Source organism: Harpegnathos saltator, unplaced genomic scaffold (assembly GCF_003227715.2).
Source record: "Harpegnathos saltator strain DR-91 unplaced genomic scaffold, Hsal_v8.6 scaffold215, whole genome shotgun sequence".
Lineage (NCBI taxonomy): Eukaryota > Metazoa > Arthropoda > Insecta > Hymenoptera > Formicidae > Harpegnathos > Harpegnathos saltator.
In genome coordinates this window covers 245,855-270,028 of record NW_020230001.1, presented here as the reverse complement: position 1 = coordinate 270,028, position 24,174 = coordinate 245,855, and the positions used below count along the sequence as shown (strand labels likewise).

General features: G+C 38.6%; 3 protein-coding genes across 5 annotated transcripts; 1 reads left to right on the top strand and 2 right to left on the bottom strand.

Moving 5' to 3' along the window:
* Positions 1-514: 514 nt before the first annotated feature.
* On the bottom strand, positions 515-7,049 carry Ctps (CTP synthase). Its single transcript, XM_011136852.3, has 11 exons — positions 6,659-7,049; positions 4,814-4,984; positions 4,650-4,735; positions 4,146-4,277; positions 3,748-3,912; positions 3,282-3,569; positions 3,115-3,203; positions 1,888-2,186; positions 1,699-1,806; positions 1,359-1,571; positions 515-1,199 (listed from the first exon to the last, which is right to left on the bottom strand). Exons 1-11 carry the CDS (start codon positions 6,822-6,824, stop codon positions 1,108-1,110), a joined length of 1,809 nt encoding a protein of 602 aa, XP_011135154.1. The 5' UTR covers positions 6,825-7,049; the 3' UTR covers positions 515-1,107.
* A 5,289-nt stretch (positions 7,050-12,338) lies between these two features.
* Positions 12,339-16,164, top strand: wkd (TBC1 domain family member whacked). Its single transcript, XM_011136848.3, has 5 exons — positions 12,339-12,996; positions 13,487-13,649; positions 13,928-14,495; positions 14,778-15,047; positions 15,271-16,164. The coding sequence occupies exons 2-5, from the start codon at positions 13,504-13,506 to the stop codon at positions 15,382-15,384; spliced, it is 1,098 nt and encodes a 365-aa protein (XP_011135150.1). The 5' UTR covers positions 12,339-12,996; positions 13,487-13,503; the 3' UTR covers positions 15,385-16,164.
* LOC105180651 (uncharacterized) lies at positions 13,505-19,233 on the bottom strand. 3 transcript variants are annotated; one of them, XM_025298350.1, is made up of 5 exons: positions 18,356-19,233; positions 17,772-18,184; positions 17,094-17,444; positions 16,250-16,518; positions 13,505-13,642 (listed from the first exon to the last, which is right to left on the bottom strand). In XM_025298350.1, the coding sequence occupies exons 1-4, from the start codon at positions 18,357-18,359 to the stop codon at positions 16,255-16,257; spliced, it is 1,032 nt and encodes a 343-aa protein (XP_025154135.1). In that variant the 5' UTR covers positions 18,360-19,233; the 3' UTR covers positions 13,505-13,642; positions 16,250-16,254. The 3 variants fall into 3 exon arrangements, with proteins under 3 accessions (XP_025154135.1, XP_025154136.1, XP_011135151.1); XM_025298351.1 differs by lacking the exon at positions 13,505-13,642 and adding an exon at positions 16,065-16,139; XM_011136849.3 differs by lacking the exon at positions 13,505-13,642 and having other exon boundaries at positions 16,161-16,518.
* Between the last annotated feature and the right edge of the window lie 4,941 nt (positions 19,234-24,174).

The window sequence follows — 24,174 nt, the reverse complement described above, 5'->3', positions numbered from 1 at the left end:
ATTATGGATACTATTCACTTTAGAGATAAAAAATTAAAATCTTTATTGTTATAAAATAATATAGATATACTATCTATTTGTACGTTATAAAACTTTTTTAAAAAAGATTAGTTTTCCGGAAATACAAGTTTTCATTAACTTTCCATTCAACTATAAAATCTCTCATAAATAATAACTGTCACAAGTATAGCTCTCATTATACAATTGATATCAACTATGCATCTGTGCAATATCAATCGTTCTCTCTCTCTCTTTACATACATACATTCATACACACACACACACACACACGCACACGCACGCACGCACGCACGCACACACACACACACACACACACGCACGCACGCACGCACGCACGCACGCACACGCACACGCACACACACACACACACATGTATGTATATGTATATTTCAATTCAAAGATACATTAATGAGATACAAGTATACTTTTGACATATACTTAATTTCCAAACGGTTTGAATACTATTTTTTTCGATATCGGTGATCTTTAAAAAAAAAAAAAACGTTTTTAATTTCTAAACTTATTCTTCTTTTATTGCACTACAAGCTGTTCTAAATTAATCGAAAAAATGTTCAAATCGTGTTGAAACTAAGTATATATATTGTTTTCTCTTTTTACTATCGTTAAAACATTAATATAAGTGTTTGATCTAATTTTCATATATCCGTTCGTCTGCAGATGCCTACAATCTGCAGGAATCATTAAACATAAAAATCCTATGCGATTTTACATTCAACAACGGTTATTATAATGATGTTGATTAAAGGAAATTAGCAAATAGATGCAGGTGATACTTTATTTTAAAACAATTCTTTCTCTATGTTACTTGGAATACAGAAATTAAAAAATTTGTCTTTGATTGATCTTTAATTCTCTTATTGAACTATCAATAGCGCATCGAACTGCAATGAAAAATATTTAAACTGTCTGGAAAACAAGTATATAGGATTCCTTTAATCATTTTAATAATCTCTAGCACACGAACGAACGTATGAGTAGCGTCAAACAACCATGTATAAATGAGAGACTAGTCTGCTATAGATCTTATTAAAAATTGCTAATAAAAATTTAAGAACTGTATCGATTCTAGTCATTGACGCCTGATGTACTGCTACCACTTCTACTTACACCATTTGACAAATGTAACTTTGTCATTCCTTCGAGCACATACTCATCATCTGCAGCAAACCATATCACAAATATATAGTAAACGGTATTTTCATGTAAATTGTCAATTTCCGTTTATCAAAAATATGCATGTTTCCATACATTTCAAAAAAATATAACAATTACATTTTCTTACATATACTAAATGTTCATTGGTCTCTTTCTCTTACCTGACTCGTTATCGCTTAGTTGACGAGGTGAAAATTTGCATCCCCGTGCTAAGTAATACTTTAGTTTACCAACACTAGCTAAAATTAAGCCAAGGAATGGTGGTGATGGTTTTAATGGCCTCGATAAATACTCTGGATGAAATTGCGTGGCTATATAGTAACTATGTCCTTCTAATTCGGCAATTTCCATTCGTATATGTTGATCGTCGCGGCCTGCAAGTATAAGAACACTCATCACGTTCTTAATTAGCATTATCATATAATACATAAATAATATCTAGGACATTATTCTCTTATTACTATTCAGTAAAATGTTTGAATAAAATGAAATGTAACTTACCGACGAATTTTAAACCAGCTGCTTCTAAATCAGCGATATATTCCGGATTTATTTCATATCTATGCCTATGCCTTTCTTCTATAACTTCTTTATTTTCATACAATTTCTCTGTAGGAAAATCGATACTTAAAAATATCAATTTAAGAGAATGTGCACGACTTATGTCGATTGACGGACTCTATTACTTACTCAGGATAGAGTTATTGTTGACAAATTGGGTTTGTCTTTTACCAAGTCTCATTGTTCCTCCCATTTGTCCGGGATTGTGCTCTGGCATGTCTATCACTAAAGGATGACTGGTGTTCTGATCGATTTCCATTGTGTTCGCCATCTCGAGGTGCAATACGTTTCGAGCAAATTCAATAACTGCCGCTTGTAGACCCAAGCAGATACCAAGAAATGGCTTATCGTTCGTTCTACACCACTTGCATGCTTCCATCTTCCCCTCCATCCCTCTCTTTCCAAAACCACCTGGCACAATGACACCGCTAGCAAGAAGCACATGATAAATATTTAATATAATTTATAATCCTAGTTTCACTTGTTAATTAAATGTATAATTTAACTTGTAATATATTAATTTTTATTGAGTTAACCCTTTGCAGTCGAGTGTCGGAAAATAGCCGACCAAGCCTTTTTACCGTTGCGGACGCATGTCGACATATAGCCGCCCAATTGAGTTTACAGCTGCGTATTATGAAGCGGCTCGCGTACGTCTATCTTTCTGAACGATAACAAACGCATGGGTATAGTAGACTAAAGAGTCAAGTTTCCTTTGAAAGAAATTTGAGATCTTTAGCGATGAAGTATTATCTTCCATATAATGTAAACTCACGACGTGAGATGATGACCAAGCAGCAGAAAAGCTGAACGGCCTTTTACATATTATTCAGCGAGATGATGCTGGAAGAAGTAAAGACTGTGTGGTATGTTCCAATCAGAAAATCAAAGGTGGAAGAAGAGAGTCGAGGTATTATTGTGCTACTTGTTCGGTTAAACCGGCCTTGCACATAGGTGACTGTTTCGAACGATACCACACCATGCACGAATACAAAACGAGTCATATATAAACATAACCAAATTTGTTTTTGTTGTTTGTTTCCAATTTGTTTGTTTCTAATTTTGTTCGATTTTGTCAAAAAGTTTATTCATATTTAAATAAAGCTTTAGTTTTTATAACGCAAACGTTCAACGTGTACATTTTCTTTACTACGCGCACCAATACCTCTCGTCCACAGCGACGCTCGCTCGTCGGGCGGCTCCGACCGCAAAGGGTTAATTTTATATAATTTAATTCAATTTAACTCTTATAATTTTTATTACGAAATATATGACATGATTTATAATTATGTATAACTAGTAATCGCGTATGTACATAAATCAGAATGTAGAAAAATATTGTACTAAAATACTTACTTGCTTCTGCAAAGCTGTTGCCAAGCTTCATGATATAAAACAGGATCATCTGTTTTTGTAGCCTGTTCTAGATTAGCAGCCTCTATAAACTACAATAATCATACTATTACAAAATACGATCATGCAGCATGTACATAATCATATTTCAAACAAATACGACATCTTACCGTCAAGTTCAATTTATATCCGGCTTCAATGGCAGCATGTTGCAATGCCTTCGTAACAGACGCATAAGAGTCTTCGAGTTTTGTATATTTACCAACCAGAGCGATGTTAACATCTTTGCGCAGACGATCTACGCGTTCCGCTAAGTCTCGCCATTTTCGCATAAAGCAACGCGGACGTGGAACTCCAATATTTAATTGTAATCGATCATTCAAAAATTCTATGACACCTTGATGTTCCATAAGAAGCGGCACTCGGTATATGGACGTCAAGTCGTGTACAGTTATGACCTGGTCAATAAAAAAAGTAATTAATTTTGCACTTTACATTTCTTCCATATGTACGAAAATATATTTGTGACGATTATACAAGTATTGTATAATTGACATTTTAAATGTCTGTTTGTTCAAAGATATCTCTCTGGTAATTATCCGTGTTAGATAAAGAAAATATTTTTCAAGCAATTACCTGTTCTGGAGCTACATGGCAAAAGTTAGAGATCTTTTCTTTGGCAGAGTCGCCAATAGGCATTTCTGATCTACAAACTATGAGGTCAGGAGACAAACCCAATCCACGTAATTCTCTCACGCTAGATTGTGTTGGTTTTGTTTTAGGCTCACCAGTCGATTTTGGCTGAAAAATATTTATACTCGAATAAGCATAAAATGTTAAGAAAGAGGATTTACGACTTGCAGGATATAGTATTTACTAAACTGAGTAAAATTTTTGATGGACATATATCAAAAATATTTTTAGAGTTATCCTATTGGAAAGATTTATTGTAGAGATTTTCTGTTGAAATTAATTATAGCATTTTAACAGCTAATTTAAGCTGAAAAGCAATATTTAAATAAGGATGCTTTTACCTGAGGCACCAATGATACATGAGCAACACAGAAGTTCTCTTTTTTTACTCTAAACTGAAATTGTCTAAATGCTTCTACAAACGGCATTCCTTCTATATCACCTATTGTGCCTCCTAATTCCACTATGCAAACCTGTAAAGAATTATATATTTATAAATATATACAGATAATAGAAAAAAGATCATTAGTAAAAAAAATTATTTCCTTTATTCTTTTTTTATGTATGTTATGTGGAAAATAATAAAGGAGAGATCCTATATGTATGTGTCCATTTGTGTTCAGTTTCTATTTATGAAAGATGTCTTTAAAGTTTTCTAAAATTTTTAATTAAAAATCAAAAAATAAATATCAGCCTTTTTTCTTCCACATAAAACACATTATTTAATAATATATGATCAAAAATTTTTTATTTATATTAACTATATTAAAACTATATTACTATATTAAAACTATATTAAAACTATATTTATATTAAAACATTTTTTATTTATATTAACAATATACTTCTGGTATAGTTCCATCTTCTGTTACAGACTGATTTGCAACTCTTCCTACCCATTCTTGAATAGCATCAGTGATGTGAGGCACCACTTTGGAAAAAAAAAACTATTTAATTAATTTATACAACGTATACATTTTTTAAACAATATTATAGGTACATTTTGTACCTTGTACTGTTTTTCCTAAGTAATCCCCACGTCTTTCTTTGGTAATAACATGTTGATAAATTTTTCCTGTGGTTATGTTATTGTCACTATGGAGAGTAATGTCCAAAAAACGCTCATAATTGCCCAGATCAAGATCTACTTCTCCACCATCATCAAGTACATAAACTTCTCCTGTTATACCATACAAAAACATTTTTCATTGGAACATATTATCATGGAATGTAAAAGTATATGCAGAAGTCCGTACAAAGACAGTAACATGAGTGTGTTTTCTTTCTACGAATAGCTCCACATGTTTATCTTCTCGAAACAATGGGAGCTTAATGTTTCATTGGATATCAAACATGGATGTTGCATCGTAGATAAAGCTTTTTCTACGATGTGTTCTTCACTTTTTGTCTTCTTTCTTTTTGAATTAAACTTGTGTCTCAAGCCAGAAAAAGATAAAGAATAGAAAACAAAAAGCAGAATACATATTACAGATCATATTTAATAAGTGATAAATGCAAAATTGAACAAATAATGCATTACCAGTAATTATTATGGTTATCATTTAACAGTTACAGTAAATAATATTGTTAACTGTTTTGGATGTATTAAATTCCATCTATATTATTATACTCAATCATGATCTTATAGAAAAAGTGTATTAGATGAATTTGTTACTTAAAACTTCAATTATATTTGCTAATACTACCAATATGCATATATGCATATGTGTATGTGTATATGTGTAGAAAATTCTACAATTATTATGTTTCATAATAATTACAAAAATATTATATTTACATTATGCTTCCTGCATTTCCTAAATATATATTTCTTATTTTAAAATGCAGAAAGTATAGCTGAAAAAAACCAATTTGTTTTAAATATTATGTATAGAACAAGCATTTATATGCATCGATGGAATTATACCCAGGCAGAACAGAAAATCATGATGACATGATAAGGAAAACTCATATTTTCATCATGATTCGGTCATTTTTATGTCATTTTGATATTTTCTCTCTGAGTACAGGCTATTAACTTTAAACATTTTTACACTAACAGCATCATTTCATTCAATCTTCGTCATTAATTAAAATAAATGTCGAAGAGGAAAACAGAATAATTCTTTCACAATGAATATCCAAAGCGAGCGTAGTCGACAATCATCAATGGATAACATTGATACTTCTACATACATGTATCGAACCGGAAGAACCGCAAGTAAATAAGCGCTAAAATGGCGGTGCACGAGCACGTGGCTGGCAATTTTACCGCCATAAAGCGCAGATCTATCAGGCTATCGAATTAAATCATATTCGTCCAATTTTACGACGAAATCATATTGTCTTACTTAAACGACGCGTTTTTTAGTTTTCTTTCTTTCTTTCATGGTTGATAACGAAAAACAAGTGACATTCCTGCATATCAATTTGAAAAGAGTATGGAAGATCTAATCTACGTTTGTTTCAAGGAATTGTCACAGGACGTTTATCAAGGGATAGAAAATAAAGCTTTGAAACTACAAATTCCTCGGGCCCAAACTCAGGTGACAGGACGAGAGTATTATTATTGCGATCGACGTAGTGTCCACTTTTTCATATATCGACAGCACAGAAATCGAATCTGTCGCAAATGCGACAATTCAATTCGCACGAAAAACTGAATTTTTCAAAGAAAGTATGCCGTATGAACTTTGGATGGTCTTTTCTTTTCCCTCATGCAAACGTCATGGGGCTATACTTTTCTTCCCTCATGCCCAATCCGGCCGTGGCGTTCTCGTGCTTTCCTCTCGTAAAGTATTCCGAATCGACGAGAAATGTTTGAAATGATCACATGTGAACGTCGGCTACTCACCGTGCTCGTAAGGCGAAAAGGTACCGGCGTCTATGTTAATATAGGGGTCGATTTTGATGGACGTCACATGGATATTGCAGTGCTTGAGAATAGTGCCGAAAGAGCTGGCGATGACACCCTTGCCAACGCCACTGATCACTCCACCGGTCACCAAAATGTACTTCATGACTGCTTTGATACCGGACAAGTATTAGAGACGTGTGTCCTCGGGAAAACGATTATTCGTCGCGTACACACACCAGCTCTCTTCCTCTCTCTCTTTCCACCTCCTGCCGCATCGAATAACGTACGTTAAGGCAATGTCGACAAAGTATCGTCGTCCGAACTGCACGCTACGCCGCTCACAGTTCTTTTATAGGTCTATGCGTCGAACAGGGCAGACTTGCCACACCATGATGCCCCGTATTTGGTTCCATAGAATATTTTGCATTAACGAGATGTTATTTAAAATTTTCAACTAAAATCGTAATGGCGGGTTCAGCAACGCGTAACTCAGGATGCGTTCTTTTTCGAAGAACTTCTGAACTAGCGCACACCAATGCAATGTAAATTAGAATGAGAAAAAATATATTTGTTTCGCTTCAATTTATTGCACTGGTTCAGAAGTCGAGAAAAATAACGGACATTCAGATTTCTTATGACAGTTCGTTCAATAACGAAAAGTTAACTCCGTATTAAAATTCCTAGGAAATGAGCTCTCCTATTGGTCATCGGAATTTATGCATCGAAGATAGTGTGAGTTGTTACGTCTTAGACAAGCCATAGAGTATGCATCGAGTTAGATTTATAATTCAGCCACGAATTTGATGCGCTTTTAGCTATTTTTGAGATATTGAATGTTTAAAGGAGGAATATTTAGATTTATTGTCTCTAAAGGCTGGTTAAAATTTGGTTTTTTGGATTTATCGTTATTATTATTATTATTATTAATATAAGTCGGTAGATGAATTATTTTTACTTTCAGATATATATATTATGAATTCTTCATACTATATCTATAACGGATTTTTTTTTCGCCTGAATGTGGTTAACAAAAGGAAGAATAGTTAAGAAGAGGCTCACTTGAATTTACTTGCAGCTTCAAATGAAATTTAATAAATGTTGTGTAATCGATATCAGAAGGCCCGAGAATAATTATTTCCTTACCTCCTTTTTCTGGTTTTGCTTTGTCGGTGAGGATTTCCGATTGAAATATTCTAGGTTGAACTGTGAAACACGACCGTTCTTAGAATGAACCTTTTGGCTCTTCGACGCTACCGTCCTAACGATTTGATTTTTTCTTTCTGAATACGCGCCCGCGTCTAGCCGCGGCTTTTATAGGCATGGTCTCTTAACTACAAGCATCAGTTGAGCGTCTTTTCGGACTTACAATGTATAATTTATAATATAAAAAATATAAAATACTTATAACCAGCACAGACAATTGCAGCAATATTGCTGCAATGTTGCAACATTGCATATTGCAGTGCAATATTGCAGAGATATTGTAAGAACAATATTTTGCATTATTATATCTGCAATGTTGTAGCAACATTTCAAATTGCGGTTATTATTAAAAAATTATACAAGATATCGCTAAATGGAAGAGCACTTTTTCGTTCCTCTCGCTTAGCTCTACGCCCCTATGAAGTTGGTATGTTATAATTATAGGACACTTTGTATATTTCTCTAATTCTCATATTTAATCACCAATTATATTTAATCACCACGATTTAGCTTTATAATGACTTAATTTCATATTCTAAACTTAGAGTCTTATTAATTCAAGAATAGTTACCGCAAGTCTTTAAGATTTGTATTATTCCAAATAGCAAAGTGACATGTTATTGACGTTCTATTGAGTCAATAAAACGGCGTCTTTTTAAGATATTATTTCATTCTTTGAAATATTACAGATCTTGGGAACTTTCTGTGACTATTCTTGTTTGATGTCACAACTGAAAACAATAGTATATTAATCTTTTTTTTTTCATGTACGTTAAAATAAGAGATTTTCATAAAACGACACTCATGATCGATTTTACAAATTTGTAAAATGTTCTGAACACTTTTCTTTTGCTGTATGATAATCATTCACTGTAAATAATTAGTGAAATTTATACAAATGTTGAGTTGAATATATTATCTCTCATGATTATTGTTACAGAATTTTTATGGGAAATTATTGATTGTCACAACAAGAGGAAAGTGTGTCCAAAGTATCTTATAATTTGTTAGATCGATCACAAATATCATCCTCTGGAATATATCTATATAACAAAAACAATTCTTGGCATACGATCTTTCGCTTCTGCCGTCATTAAATAAAAACTTTCCAGGAGACTCTCAATATATACGGGGTGTCCCATTTTAAAGGACCCACTCAAATATCTCAAAAACACTGCGTTAAATCGAAAAATGTTTCAGACAAAAGTTGTTTAGCTTGAAGAAAGACATAAGACAGCGATAGCATTTTGTTTATAGATGACGCCACTTTCGAGATATTCACTAATCATCAATTTTCTTAAATAAAAATCCCAATCTTTTATTATATCACCTTTTTTACTAACTAATTTGAACAACTTTTGTCTGAAACATTTTTTATTTGCTTAATATTTTTTGAGATATTTAAGGGAAACTTGATAACTTTTTCAACATTTAACTTACGATATCTCGCTAACTATTCGTCGAGAGAAAAAATAGTATTAGACTTTTTTACTTTAATTGCAGATTCATAAAGTCATGATTACTAGTCGGATGATAACGGATTGTGAATGCCGAGCGCGAAATTCCGACTTCTTATTCCCGGAAAATTCGTTAAACGTCCGCTCTCGTTATCGAAGACCTCCCACATAATAAATTATTTCACATACCTGGAAACGTAACGTATTGCTGTCGGTATCCTGCTTCCCGGCTGCTGGAGTCCTCCGGATTTCACTCGCTCACGCTTCTAATGTCTGTACTCGCGATTCGACCGTGTGGTTAATCAACGCGATGCCGATTGAGTATCTCGAGGACCGACGAGATACATTTCTTTCAATTACACGAGACGGAAGTGACGAGCGCGTCGCGCACGGCTGCTGTTGATAGAATGAGGTCGAATACACGAGGTGCGCGAGTATTATAATACGAAGGGCAAAAAGTGTCATCGCTCGCGAGCCGATCAACAATCGGCGCGATGTAAATATTGCGGGCCTCGGCGGCGGTTGAAACAAGAGAGACTTGCCCTTGGGCGTCTCTTCTTTTCTCGAAGGTTCCGAAACGACGAAGGGAATGCTAGTCTTTCAACTGTACGCGACATTGATGCACTCTATTTATTGATTACTGAAAATAAAGAAAATTACTCTGTCAAAGAATCGGACATTTGTTAGCTTTATGTTAATTAAAGAGGAATGTGTACGATTAGAAAATGTGTTAGCAACTAATTGTACAGAGTGTCAAAGTTGCTGTGACGCCGTTTTCGGAGAATAATTAAAGATCATGGTAGCGTTAAAGAGAGGAATTTCATCCCATGCGAATTTTGTCTCGTTCTCATTAAATGTCCTGTATAAAATGTCGTATTTAAAAGTATTGTTTCGCATTCACGAGATTTTGTCGTGAATTCTGCTTTGCGGAAATCTCAGATTGGATCACGGGCCAATACTTTTCAATGCGACGGGGAATAGAACGTGAAAATCTTGTATGCCTCTGAATCCGAAAACAATTAGGAGAAGAAGTGAATACTTTTCAATATGAAAGTTTGTATTTGAAAATTATCGATTGCAATTGAATACAAAGCATATTTGAAATGAATTGAATCATTTTTAATGTGAAGCATTCACCACTGCCATCTCACATTTAGAGGGGTGAAATTTAATGAGAACTAATACTTTTTAGTCCTTTTCTTCGGATTAGAAAGCAGAATTCAGATGTCAATATTCAAAATGTCAATACTTTTTAATATGTTTCAGTTCGATATTTTATACAGGGAGATTATCCGCTGCGGACAATAACTCTTCTACTTTTCATTTAATATTCAATGATGATAAATAACATTTAATTGCATTCGTTTGGCTTTTTTATTTCGAAAATAAAAAAATATATACCAGGGTGAGATTTCACCCATGACAACATCAACGTGATTTTCTTTGATGTTTTTTTTAAAAGTTCAAATATTTCGTCGACTCGCGAGATATTTATAATCGGAGTCTCGTCGCGTTAATTAACACGTGCTCGTCCGAGCGGATCGAATGCTCACCGACGGCCACCGTCAGTGCCACGAGCGAATGTCCGGAGCGGACGGAATGCTGAATTGAGAAGCAGGACGAAGGGATCGATACATCATGCGTCTCCAGACATGTCAAATCGTTTATTATAGAGGAGACTTTGATACGGCAATATGTATTCGAAGATTTAATATTTAATACGTACTGTTATTTTTCCTGCTCCTCCCCCCTCCCCTTACCCGCTCTTTTTAGACCTCCGGGCATAGTCTGGTATAGAGATGGCAAGAGATGGTGATTGCAGCACGGACATAAACCGCCTGAAAATGGATGTAGCACGGACTTCCACCACATGCAGATTTTACCACCGAGACCTGAAAGTGGATGTAGCATCGTAGTTTCCCTCTCAAAATAGATGCAGATGGCGTCCTTTCCCAATGCGGAAAATCGATGTTGCAGAAAATGTCGTGTTGGCCGTTCTCAGGTTTCTCTCTGCTATGTCTATGTAAGGGCTATATTCATAGTCGGATCTTATATTTAAGACTGCTTGAGTTCACGTTCAGATATTCTATAGCCAATGAAATGATCTATACAGCATCTACAGGATTTGTCAGTGAATTTGGTATAGTTTGGATAGGTTCAGGAAAGATTTGGTAAGTTCTGGCGATTTGGTTTTGCGAATTATATCTAAAGAGGAAAAAATTAGGTTGGGAACGTTAAGGCTCGTCTACATTAGCTGTAAGAGTAAAGGCTCATCTACAATAGCTGTAAGAGTAAGGCTGTAAGGCTGTAACGTAAGCTGTCAGCGAATGAAAATATTTCATTTCGTATCTTGCAACCTTACAGTCTTAAGGCTCGTCTACAATAGCTATAAGAGTAAAGCTAAAGCTAAAGCTAAGACTCCATGCATGCGGTGAGCTGCGGCAAACGGTTGCGGTGACCAATCAGGAGACAGACGCATGCTGGAGCTTGCCGCAACCGGACTTGCGCCTCCCTCCTGATTGGTCATCGCAGCATTTGCCGCAGCTCACCGCATGCATGGAATCTTAGCTTTAGCTTAAGGCTGCAACGTAAGCTGTCAGCGAATGAAAATATTTCATTTCGTGTCTTGCAACCTTACAGCCTTACTCTTACAGCTAATGTAGACGAGCCTTTACTCTTACAGTTAATGTAGACGAGCCTTAAGGCTTTAAGATTGCAAGGCACGAAATGAAATATTTTCATTCGCTGACAGCTTACGTTACAGTCTTACAGCCTTACTCTTACAGCTATTGTAGACGAGCCTTTACAGAGTTCTTCATTAATCAGTGGTCTGTTCTTTTTAGCTGCACTGCTGAACTAGTACAATAAGTTAGAGAGAGGGACGACTATATTTTTTCTCATTCCAACTTATTGCACAGTTCAGCGGTGCAGCTAAAAAGAACAGACTCTAGTGTAATTATTTATATACATATTTGTATTCGTGACACAATGTATGTACATATATTATTCGTGATGTACGTATATAATTCGTGATCAAGAATATCAAAGTGTGCGGCGTGGTGTGTGGCGGCGAAGAGTTGCGACGAGTGCGTAGTACGCACGCGTGTGTACGAGTGCGGCGCGTCCGCACGCAGGTGATAATTGCGAACGCTCCTGTGATATTTCGAGATGTCAGATTCGACAGAGATTTATAGTGGGTGTCTGACGTTATTCCCCTACGGCAAAGAGACGCCCATCTCCGGTGGACACGCGGGCACACCGATGGATCTCGCAATTGCGCTCGCGCTGCATGCGTAAATATTTGCGTTCAGTTTTGTCGCGCATTCGATTGCGTTCTTTCGTAGAAGCAGATGAAAGGAGGATACCTCGTCAATTCGGACGCCCCCTTTGTGTGAGCCGAAACGCGAGGATTCTCACGGGTTAATCGTCGCAACGCGCACCCGAGAACTGTATTTCGCTACACTTCCTGCATATTTATGAGAGGAGAAATAGGACTCTGCCGCGATCCTCCCTACGTGGACCCGAGATTCGATTCTCGCGCAACCGTAAACTGTCATTTGCGAGGTAGGCGTAAATATGCGCACTACGGTGCGTGGTGTACGATGAGGCAATTGCAAGACATCCTGTCGACCAAACAGCGGATTGTTGAGTGATTATTTCCCGTGTTTAGATCTGGTAAATTCTTAATGTAACACTATCACCTCAACCTATTATTTACAATTTTTTGTGCAACTATTATATATTTATCGTGGAACATTGTATTCAGAATATTATATAAATTCTTAAAAAAACAATTTTTGTCTCACCATATTGCGATTGAACAATTCAATATATTTTAATAGTAAAAACTAACATTTAATGATAGTAATGCTTGTATGCTATATAATTGTATATTTCTAGAGGAGAGGTATACATGATAATAATGCAGTAATTATGCAGCATATTTTTAATAATATGATAATTATAAAAAATTATATGCATTTTATATCACTATAATTATAACTCTTGTGACTGTACCATGATTAACTTTTATATATATGTAATGTTATGTGACTAATAAAATTATAATACATGTTATAATCATATGATTATAATTATAAAAACATAAATTTAGCTTTTTAAAATTTAGATACCAATATTTACATTAACAAGTAATATTTTACAGAGATATAGAATGATGCTATGGCTGCCTCTGTGTCACGTAACGATGAGGAGGAACTGAATGGAGAAACAGAGTCGGAGGCTAGTAGTATATATCATGGTTCAGTAATCTCAACTGTACCTGATCGCCATGGGTTCCTGGGTGGTTCTCAATATAGTCCTGAAAGGTAGCACTATATAATCTTTTACTATCAATGTTAAATATGGATTTCTTTCTAGAGGTAAACTCAAATATACAAACAAAATAGCAAGTAGAAATCTTATTAAAGTTATGAATATACTAATCATATATTATAGTAAACAATTAACTATTCAGTGATAATTAAACATTTTTCAGTCAATAGATGGTACTCTTCAATGATTTTATGAACATTAACAATTGAAATTGATACCAGTTATAAAGATAAGAATAAATTCTTTTAGTGACAACTATAATTAATTACAGAAAGCAAGCTGTATCACCTGATGTGATATTACGAAGAGAAAGGAAATGGATACAAATGTTGAATAATTGGAGCGTTTTTATGACTACCAACTATCGTAAGGTTCGTGAGAGATGCCGCAAAGGTATACCACCTTCCGTGAGACTGCGTGCTTGGCTAAACCTTTGTGGAGGTCAGTTGTTAATGAATGAGAATCCGAACCTATATGAAGAACTTATCAAAAGGCCTGGAGATCCCAAATACATAGAAGACATTAAAAAAGATCTTCATCGTCAGTTCCCTCATCATGAAATGTTTGTCGAGAATGCACCCGGACAGCAAGAACTATTCCAAGTGCTCAAGGCGTATTCCATTTTAAACAGCAAAGTAGGCTATTGTCAAGCTCAAGCGCCCATTGCTGCATTCCTGTTGATGCATATGCCAGCGGTACAGGCGTTCTGGTGCCTCGTAGCTATATGCGACAAGTATCTCATTGGTTATTATAGTCAAGGCATGGAAACATTATTGCGCGATGGGGATATCCTGTTTGCTCTTCTTAAGAGAGTCTCTCCTGTCGCATACAAACATTTAGTTAGTACAAATGAATGTAATTATATTGCTACAATTGAATCTTGCTTGTTTCAAGTGTTTTTGTGTGGAAAAACTTTATTATGAAAGAGCTTTTGTGGTTATTTTTATGAACATAATAATAGAATGCCACATTATTATAGAGTTGTAATGTCAGTAAATATTTTGTTTCTTGACAAAATAATTTTGGGGTAGTTTTTTGGTGATTGTAGTGAAATGAACGACTGTTGCAATTACATCATATCATAGACTAATTCTTGGGTAAAAATATATATGTTGTTTTAGAAAAAACAAAAAATGGATCCAATCTTGTACATGACCGAGTGGTTCTTGTGCGTTTACACGCGGACGTTACCGTGGGAAAGTATCTTGCGCGTATGGGACATGTTCCTTTGTGAAGGCGTGAAAGTGATTTTCAAAGTCGGTCTGGTATTGTTGAAAGGTAGTTTAGGCCGCTCGTCGTTTACTAAACGTTGCCCGACAACATACGAAACTCTCCAAGTCTTAAGAAATCCGCCTCAGCATATCATGGAGGAAGAGGCTTTGGTTTATCAGGTAAATGTTTCTCTCAGGTACCGTTAGTAAAGTAGATATTTCTAGCCAAGTAGTAATTAAAAAGTATTAAAGTTGAATTAAGTTGGTGTTTTAATTTAATTAGTGATTTAATTAAAAAATCACTATTTTTTGTATATTTTAAAGAGGTATAAAAATATTCATTCAATTAAAATTATAAAAGACAGCAATTTTGTTTATATACGATTGTAATTGAACATTGCAGATTCAGAGGTTGAATTTAAGCGAGGAGGACTTCGAGTACGAACATCAGAGACAAATATTGAGGAGGAAAGCGGCAGATCAAGCGGCCCTTTCTACTGCCAACCGAACTGACTGACGATTAAATAGTTAGGCAGTAATACGGGATGGAACATACAATTAATGTATACTGTTCCAAAGTGTGCCTTCCCTTCCGTTCTTCTGACATTGCACAGATTCTACAGTTGAGAAACGTTTAGAGTTGTTTCGTGCTACAAAGACGGAAAATTTAACGAAAAGTGCGTAGGTACGTACACTCGCAAGGTAGAAGAAGTTTCATATATTTCACGCACACATACTCACACGTATACATCCACATTCCTCAAACAGTCGGAGTACGTTATTTATCTCTACTTCCTTCACTAGTAAACTAATAGTACGCGTACTATAAAAGAGAGCACAATATTTATAGATTCACATAGTACTCTTAATGGTATTTTCTCATTGATATATATATATATATATATTTCTAGTTAGCGATAATGATCCCCGTGATTACATTATCGATATTTATGTACAAAAATTTATCGCATTTTTAAATAAAATAATATATATGATAATGTTATTATAAATAAATAGTATCTTTTGTTAACATCGATCTTATATTAGTCCTTCGTGTCTGGATGTAATATATGCATAACGAGATCCAGACACTGTTCTTCCTTATATTCATCCTTGTCTCATTATAGTACACGTATATATACTTCAATATTACCAACGAAATATACATTTCAGCTCCTGTTCTTTTTGTCTTCCAATATCAGTTATTTATTATATTAATCGGATATTCTGTGCAATTTCCTGCTGCGCGTAATTTCACTTTCCAGCTGTTGGCTGAAAAATGCTATTTTCTCATGAACTACAACGTGTATGTATCTTTATTCGAAAGTATTTTCGAACTCTGACGTAAAAAGACATGGAATATAATTTTGATTGTCATATACCAGAGCTAGCTGTGTTGCAATTTCTCCAACATATTGTGTTTGTCTATGGCATTCATCACGAAGGCAGTCAAACGCTGGAAGTCGTCATCGGCCACACGCGCGTTAAACAGCTCAAAGTGCGGCAATTTCGGTAAAAATAACACGCCCATCATGAATAGAAGCGCCATGCTGATGAAAGTGCCGATCGCCACGAAGAGCGGATTCATCAGCTGCTTCTGTGTGTTCTCCGGATTCTCCATACTCTCCGTGGCCGCATATACTGGAACGATCTATAAAGAATATCACATCTCTCCACTCATGCACTCAGACGCTACGTTCTGCATTAATGAATCCAGAACATGACAGAAGGCAAAACGATATTTTGCGAGATACGAATGTGAAAAGATATGTAAAAAAAAACAGGTTCAGCGAGCAAAAGGTCGACCAGCAGATTGGCAGCAGAGATTTGATCAGAATATCGTGACAAATTCGTACAATCCTCTTGGATTGGTTTTCCCAAATTTCCAATGTTTTTCTTGATTCCCCTCGAATTTCTCACACCGTTCCAAGAATCTCGCTACACTGCCTCGAATCTGCTGGTGATCGCGCATACATCGATAATCATACGTTGTTGACGTCGGGCCTCGCGACATCCTCATTGCCGCACACCGAATACTTTTTGCACAGGATCCGTTGCGCTGGAACTGAGGAGGGAAAACAAACTCGCAGCTCGCGCGCGTAACGGACGATGCGGCAACGGGTTTTCCTCGCGCCAGAAAGAAACGAGAGAGAGAGAGAGAGAGAGAGAGAGACAGACAGACAGACAGACAGACAGACAGACAGACAGACAGACACTGTCACTTACCGCGGCGGCCTGATGATCTCTCTGCAACTCGGACGCGAAGCTCTTCAGCGGGAAGAAGTAGTAGTTATACATCGGATATTTAAGCGGTAATCGCAGATGGGTGCCGCTGCCACTGCCGCCGCCGTCGCCGCCGCCGCCGCCGCCTGCGGCGTTCAACGCTTGCGCCAATGACGACAGGCTGATCGTTGACCCTCTTTCCAAGGCCTTCTTGTACAATGCCGCGAGCTCCGCTCGTGTGACCGCCAACGATTCCGGTTGCAACAACTGTTGATGGTGATGCTGCTGCTGTTGCTTCACCCTGGGGTAACTGACGGCAGCTGCGGCGGAGGCGGTGGCTGGCGGATCCTGTATCTGTGAAATTTACCTCGTTTCTGTTTTCTTCTACGTGTTACTTATATTATATTAGATTAATGCGAAAACTTTGTCGCGCGTTTGCCAAACGAAACAATATCCGATCTCGAAGGATTCGGAATTTTTACGAATGAAGCGAACGGCGTTGATTAGCTACTCCTTTTTGGGGCGTTTAACGAGCATGTCCTACTTTTTTTATATCTTCTAGATGTCTTGTTTCTTTTGAATACCCCGACTTCCTGCGAGAGTTTTCGATAGGAAAATGATCAATCTTTCGCATCAAGCTAATACTTCGGCCGATTGGATATACATGAGAACTCGACGTACCGCGTAATACTGAACTACATTGTTCGAGGCTGACTGAGCGGTATCCGCGTGTTCGTCGGGTAGATTTGCAGCCGGCGCCTGTACGCTCTGACGCGCATTCGGATGCGGCTGCTGACGGGCATTGTTGGTGTTGAGTTTGCGATGTGTATTGTACTGCGCGCGGTCTTTCTGGTAGCCCGTGCGATAATCGAGGTTCATCGACAAACGATCGTGCATCGTCGCGCTCGACGGCACGTTTAACTCTTGAAGCTCGATCATCACCTTCTGAAGATACTCTCCGCTCGACTCGGCGCCGCAGGACCGAGCGTTCGCGATGATTAATGATATTAATAGGACGAGCTGCGACGGCTCGCCTTTTCTCTTCGACTTCCGCGATGGATTCATGTCGACTCGCTTCTGTGGATTTTCAACATCTGCCGAGGAGAAAGATCCTTTTGTCATTTACACATTTACATTGCGTTGTAGTCTCACCGACGATACGATATTACTAATTTACGTGTAAAACGCATTTCTATACGCTTCCTGACAATTTTCTCATAAACTTCGATTAATTTAAAATCTCGCAAATGCAAGAGAAGTCTTACGCATTTGTCAACGAATCCTCCAGCCTCCGTGACGCCGATGACACAGCCGAAACACATTTTCACTTGTGAAAATGACACTGTTATTTTGTTTAAATTATACCGTTATGTCATTTGTGTGATGTTCATCACACCAGGCTTAGCGCAGGCAAACATGCTTCATTAATTCACTATAGATTTGTGTCTTTGCAGTGTGTCTTGCACAGTGTATTTAATTTGATTTACTTCGTAGATTTGTGAAAAATGTTCTTCCTTACTCGTCACGTAATATCTCGTTGATCACACAATGCGAGTCCTAATTAGAGACGAAATTCTGATGTACTGAAACGACAAAATATTTGCCATACAGACTGCTGCATCTCCAACGCCGTTATAATTCTCGAAAAGCAACACGCAGCAGGATGAAATTTCTCGCTGAACGAAGGGACAACGACACATCATTGGAATTAATTTACAACTCATTCACTCTGTCACATCAGCGACATCGTCGCGCGTGTGTGCTACACAGCCACCCTTGACAATCAAAAGGTTAAATAAATCAACCTGCGAAGCGACAGCTCACAACGCGCACCAAGTCGCATCTTCTGTCGCCGAGGGATACGTGTGCATCGCGTCGAAGACGCGGTAAACTCGCGCGTCTGATCGAGGCAGAGCGGGTTTGCGGAGGTACTACCGTGAATGAACTGAATTAGCTTCCTCCTCAGCGGTACACATTCCCCACCATATATTCGACGAATTCCCCTGGTGTAATCGCGCGATCACGAGTGCGGATAATACGCGGGCGTTCCGCGTTTTGACAAAGTAATCGCAGTCATTTGTTCATCGCGCGGAAACAAGTCGGTGTACAATTGACTCCGAGAAAACTGATGGCGATTTTTCTCCTCTCTCGGTTCTTACAAATGTCATCTTCAGAATCGTGCGAGGATTCGTTTACAATCCTGATTATTTAAAGAAAAACAACTTATACATATATATTATTAAAATTATAATTATTGGAAATTGCCAGTCATTAATGCCAATCATTAATGTATTAATATTCATTATGTTCAATTTGGCTTTCGAATTGACGCTGCATCTTTCGTGGATTTATTTCCGACGTTTTGTGAACATTACAGTGTTCACCTCATCAGGAAGAGGAGCGACCTGAAATCTTCAGGTTTCGTTCTCTTTTTCTGGAAGAAAAAATTATTTATTTTTTTTAAATTAACTATATGTGCTCGCCTTTTTCGCAAAAGTGAGCAATGAGTAGAATCAAATCACTCGAATTTCGATTCGAACCTGTTCGTCACGACAGTCCCTTAGCCCAAGTCGACCTACTTGGTGGTATCGTATTCCGACGTCGTTAGGCCGGTATTTTATTCGGCACGATATAACGTGTGGGTAATGTAACGGATGTACTCAAAACCCAGGACCTAAATCGTATGATCCGTGACGGTCCACATTCGGCGGTCATCGTTGGGCCGATATCCGAATGTGCGCTTCTTTTTTTTTCTTATAAAATCTGCGATCCGTTTGATCACTTTGTGACTCGCGCGGTTCTCACACGGCTATTTTCCTCTACTATTATATATGATTGTTTTTACCTGCGATCGTCGCGAAATAATAAGAAAATCGCACGCGAAGGATGCACCGACAAAATAACGAAACGTCACATGCGGAATCGCGGTTCACCGATCGACCGATGCGAGTCGTTAGACGACAATCAGCCATTGTTTATTATTATTGTTGCACAAAGGATTTTCAATCTATGTGCGGACTAGAAATCACGACATACTCGCTACACGAGGACGCGATGCACGGACGTTCTCCGATTTTTCTCCTTCCCTCTTTTTCCCATAAATAATCACACGTACGATCTCGTTGGCTCCGTTGTGAAAGTCGGATGAGCAGAGAAGAAAAGGGAACGATCTTTGAAAGTGCGCGTCGACTTTTTAGATTTACCATCGCCTTTTTCCGTTTCATCTGTTCCTCGTGATGAATTTTGATCCTTCTCGAATTCGATCGACATGTTTGAAAATTGCGACGTCGATGACAGTAATAATTCAGTTTTCCGTATTAAATCGCCCGTTATTCAAAGTGCATGCACTGAAATTGCGCGTATTCATGTAAATTTAATCTCACTCGCGTTTGCAGAGTCATTTGATGGCATTCTTGGAAATGTTCGTGCAAGTAACAGCGATCCTTCTAAATAAGGGGCTGCGCACGAGGCATTTTATTGCTGGCAGTGAACCGTTGCTTAATTATCGGTAACGATACACATGACCGTTAGAAGGTCATCCGACGGGATCCTGCTAGAATAAAGCACTACATTAGAAGCGGTACATCCTCCAGCGACGAGGAATTATTATTATTTTCTGCCTGACAAGCAGTAGCTTTCCAGGCTCTAGACGTTCATTCGGCAGCAGAGAAAAAGAACCAGAAACGACGAAAATCTCAAGGAATTCCCAAGAGAATGATTTTACGGATTGAAAATTGTATTTTAGAAGACTGTCTCGGCGTTCGGATTTCAGCGTTATGAATTTCCCGTCCCGCTTTCGGAATTTCCACTGCATTTCTTTTTATCGGGACCGCGTGAGGAACTTCAATCAGGACGAGGAGAAGGCGACGAAAGAGACGACGAGGCGTGTACGGCTCGTTATTGTGTCATGTATTTCCTTTCACATCGAGTGCACTGTATTACCGATATCGCTTTACAACTTTTCATACAAAAAGAATGATTCGATGATGAGCGCCGTGTCGCAGCGGGTATTCGCGCAGCGGCTTTTCGCCGTCCGGGAGCGAATGCTCCTCTCCCTCTCTCTCTCTCTCTCTTTCATTCTCTTTTTCTTTCTCTCGAACGGCGAAACTCCGATACGGTTGTGCGTGTGTATCCAGGCCTGGTCATATCTTCTCCGTTTTCCTGATGTGCTCGCGCCAGTCGCTAACTCGATCGTCCTTTCGTCTCAGTACATTTAAGCCTCATCTACAATATGCTCCTTGCCTCTTGTTTCTTTCTCTTTATTTCTTTCCGACTTAAATCTTACGGACAACCGTGTAAAACCGTGTAATAATAATAATTCTTCTAGTCCTAGATCAGTCAATCCTTCGATAGTCTAGCTTATCCACAGACTAACGCGCCATGTTAGTCAGAGACATTTTCCCGGTTGAAATTTGGTATCCGAACTGAGGAAATTAAATCCTTCGGGCGGCACAGTAGGATCTTATATTTAATCGTCTTCAATTTATCTTCAGAGCCATACTTCGCAAGCCGTTCACAAGAACCAGAAAAAGATGAAGAATAAGAAAGGAAGCAGAGAGCACATTGTAAATCAGATTTTATATCCTCGCAGAGGATCCGTTCCCCGGATCCATTTTCCGCCTTCCTCTTCCCCTCCCCTTCTCCCTCATTTTCCTCCGTGTTAAATATCATACAAAATCTAAAACTATATATGCAAATGTGTCCTCTTAATTGTAACCTCAGTTTATCATGTACGAACGTAATGTTAATGTTTATACGGCGACGGCGCGCGCGCGCTTCGGTGTTGCGCTCATGGGCGCGGCGCCGTTTCTCCCCTTATTCGTTAAGTTAATTTACAAAATTCGAGCCTACATTGATAGTCGACGAACACGGAAACGGCGGTGCTAGCGAAAAACGCGCGGGTCCTTCTTGCGAGCCGAGCCGAGAACGCGTTCTCGGAGATCCGCGTCGCGTCCGCGACGTGAGCGTTGACACGCGCTTGCACTTGACTGGCATCTCTCCTCTTCTCCTCCGGGAAGAGATGTCGAATTGCAATTAGCGCGCGAACGTATCGCCGAGTAACGAGAGTCGTACATTCGTTCATCGTCCTTCTCATTCCTGTCTGTAGGCCTCGTATTGTTCAAACGTAATCTTGCACGCACGCACGCACGCACGCGACTTCACACTGGGAACTTCAGCATCGAGTCTATTAATTACCAGAGTTCATCGCTAAATAGCTGAGCATATATATCGAACCTCATCGCAGGTGTGTGGGTATGTGTATGTGTGTGCTGATTAAAATTCGCTTTACCCTTCCTGGCCGCGAAAACGAGCGAACTTCACGAGGGTCCGGCCGTCTGGCGAGTTAAGCAAATCATCACCTCTCCGTCCGCAGACGAGTACTTTCGTGCCGTTCTCCTTTCGAATGTAAAAATGTGCAATGTAAAAATAGAGTTACATTTAGAGCGGCAGCCGAGACGAGTGTGGGGTCCTTGCTCGACTCCGCTGAGAGTGCGTGCGCGCGTGTCCAGGAAGGATCAGCGTCGCGCGCGCCTTCGCTCGATTGATACTAAGGAATTATCACATAAAACATGCTAATTGGAGAGCGCGTGTTGGTAATTAGTATTCATTTCGAATGTGTGTGTGTGTGTGTGTGTACGCGCGCGCGCCTCCAAGTCTTACCGAGTGTGTGAGACGTGTAGAGATGTGTCGAATCGACAGACACTCCATCCAGATCGAACCGAATCGTCGAAACTTAACGTTTAATTAACAACGTGACTAACAACATGGCCTATAGTAGCCTGTCGCCGGGTATTAGTGCGAATAATTTTCAACTACAGGAGAATAATGCTTTCTGAACGTGCGACAACACACGCGCCGAATATAAATATCAGAACTCCGCCGCCCCTCTTCCTAATCCTATCTAATTCTGCGTTAATTGATTTCTTGCACAAGAGTTGCGAAAAATACTGCCTCGATCAACAGCCGGGGAGTCTCGAGGAGAATCAATTAACGCAGAAATTAAACATGACCTTCCACGCAAGACGGCCAGCATGCGAGATCTGTATTTAGATTTCCGCAGTTCCGAATTTTCGAATAGTACGAATACGAACAGGACTCGGATTCGAGTCGAATAGTTCGCACATCTCTACTAACGTGCACGTCTAGATCCCTCCTCCCCCCGCCTGCGAATGAAAGTACATTTTAGTAGCTCGTTACACCATACGTGCCGGCAATAAAAGAATAATTATTTTCGGTGGAAAAACGTCATTTCTTTCACGACTCGGTATACTTAAACGAGCGCACCTTTCCGCTCGAAACGCCACTGAAAATTGGATCTTGCTTCCCATTCTCTTTTTTCTTTCTGTTTCTCGTTTAACATCTTCCGCACATTCTGACGAGACAAGATCGATTGACGGGAATCCATTGGAAAGGGGACCGAGAGAGTTTTTCGCGCTACGAAAACGTGGAAACTAAAAAGAGAGAAGCGTCGCTCCGGCGCATCTCGAGCTCTCATTGCAGAACTCGAGTGTCCCATCTCGTCGGAAGAACGGAAATCGATGCGAAGGAATCGAAGAAAGATCGAGAGTGATAACGATGTGGAGAGGAGAATCTCTCATCTCGAAGATTACAGTCTCGCAACGCTTCACGGAGCAGCGAATTTCCGGCTCGATCTTCTCTCGGTCTATATCGTCTGCTTTTCTTTTCCTTTCTTTTCGCAGGACCGCTCGTGCGTTCTGCGTCCACAAAGACGAGTACGAATGTTCTCTCCTGCACTCTGCGTCGCTCACACACGGCCGTTTACACAAGCGTGTCTCTCTCGTCCATTAATACAAATTTTATTCTACTTAAAACACACGCGCGATACTTCTTCGCTCATATCTATAGTTAAGTATTACGTCGGCTTGACCTCGACGTCTCACCGAAGGATCTCTGGCGGAATGGTCTCTCTTTCTCTCTCCCTTTCTCTCTCTCTCTCTCTCTCTCTCTCTCTCTCTCTCTCTCTCTCTCGTTTGCTTATCTCTACACCGAAATTAGACGTCGCACGAGGATCATGGTCAAATATACAGAGAAGATATCTCGCGAGATCCCCCCCAACGCAAAC

Bases quoted from the DNA above. Each gene is read 5' to 3' on its own strand.
- LOC105180651 (XM_025298350.1), bottom strand. The intron at 17,445-17,771 runs GTACGTCGAGTT...TAAATTTCACAG, and splicing joins ATGTAGTTCAGTATTACGCG to ATACAGGATCCGCCAGCCAC. The intron at 16,519-17,093 runs GTAAGTGACAGT...TATTCTTTATAG, and splicing joins GAGATCATCAGGCCGCCGCG to ATCGTTCCAGTATATGCGGC.
- wkd (XM_011136848.3), top strand. From the start codon at position 13,504: ATGGCTGCCTCTGTGTCACGTAACGATGAGGAGGAACTGAATGGAGAA. The intron at 14,496-14,777 runs GTTAGTACAAAT...ATGTTGTTTTAG, and splicing joins CTGTCGCATACAAACATTTA to AAAAAACAAAAAATGGATCC. The intron at 15,048-15,270 runs GTAAATGTTTCT...TGAACATTGCAG, and splicing joins AAGAGGCTTTGGTTTATCAG to ATTCAGAGGTTGAATTTAAG.
- Ctps (XM_011136852.3), bottom strand. From the start codon at position 6,824: ATGAAGTACATTTTGGTGACCGGTGGAGTGATCAGTGGCGTTGGCAAG. The intron at 3,913-4,145 runs GTAAAAGCATCC...AATATTTTTCAG, and splicing joins ATGTATCATTGGTGCCTCAG to CCAAAATCGACTGGTGAGCC. The intron at 3,204-3,281 runs GTAAGATGTCGT...TGATTATTGTAG, and splicing joins GATATAAATTGAACTTGACG to TTTATAGAGGCTGCTAATCT.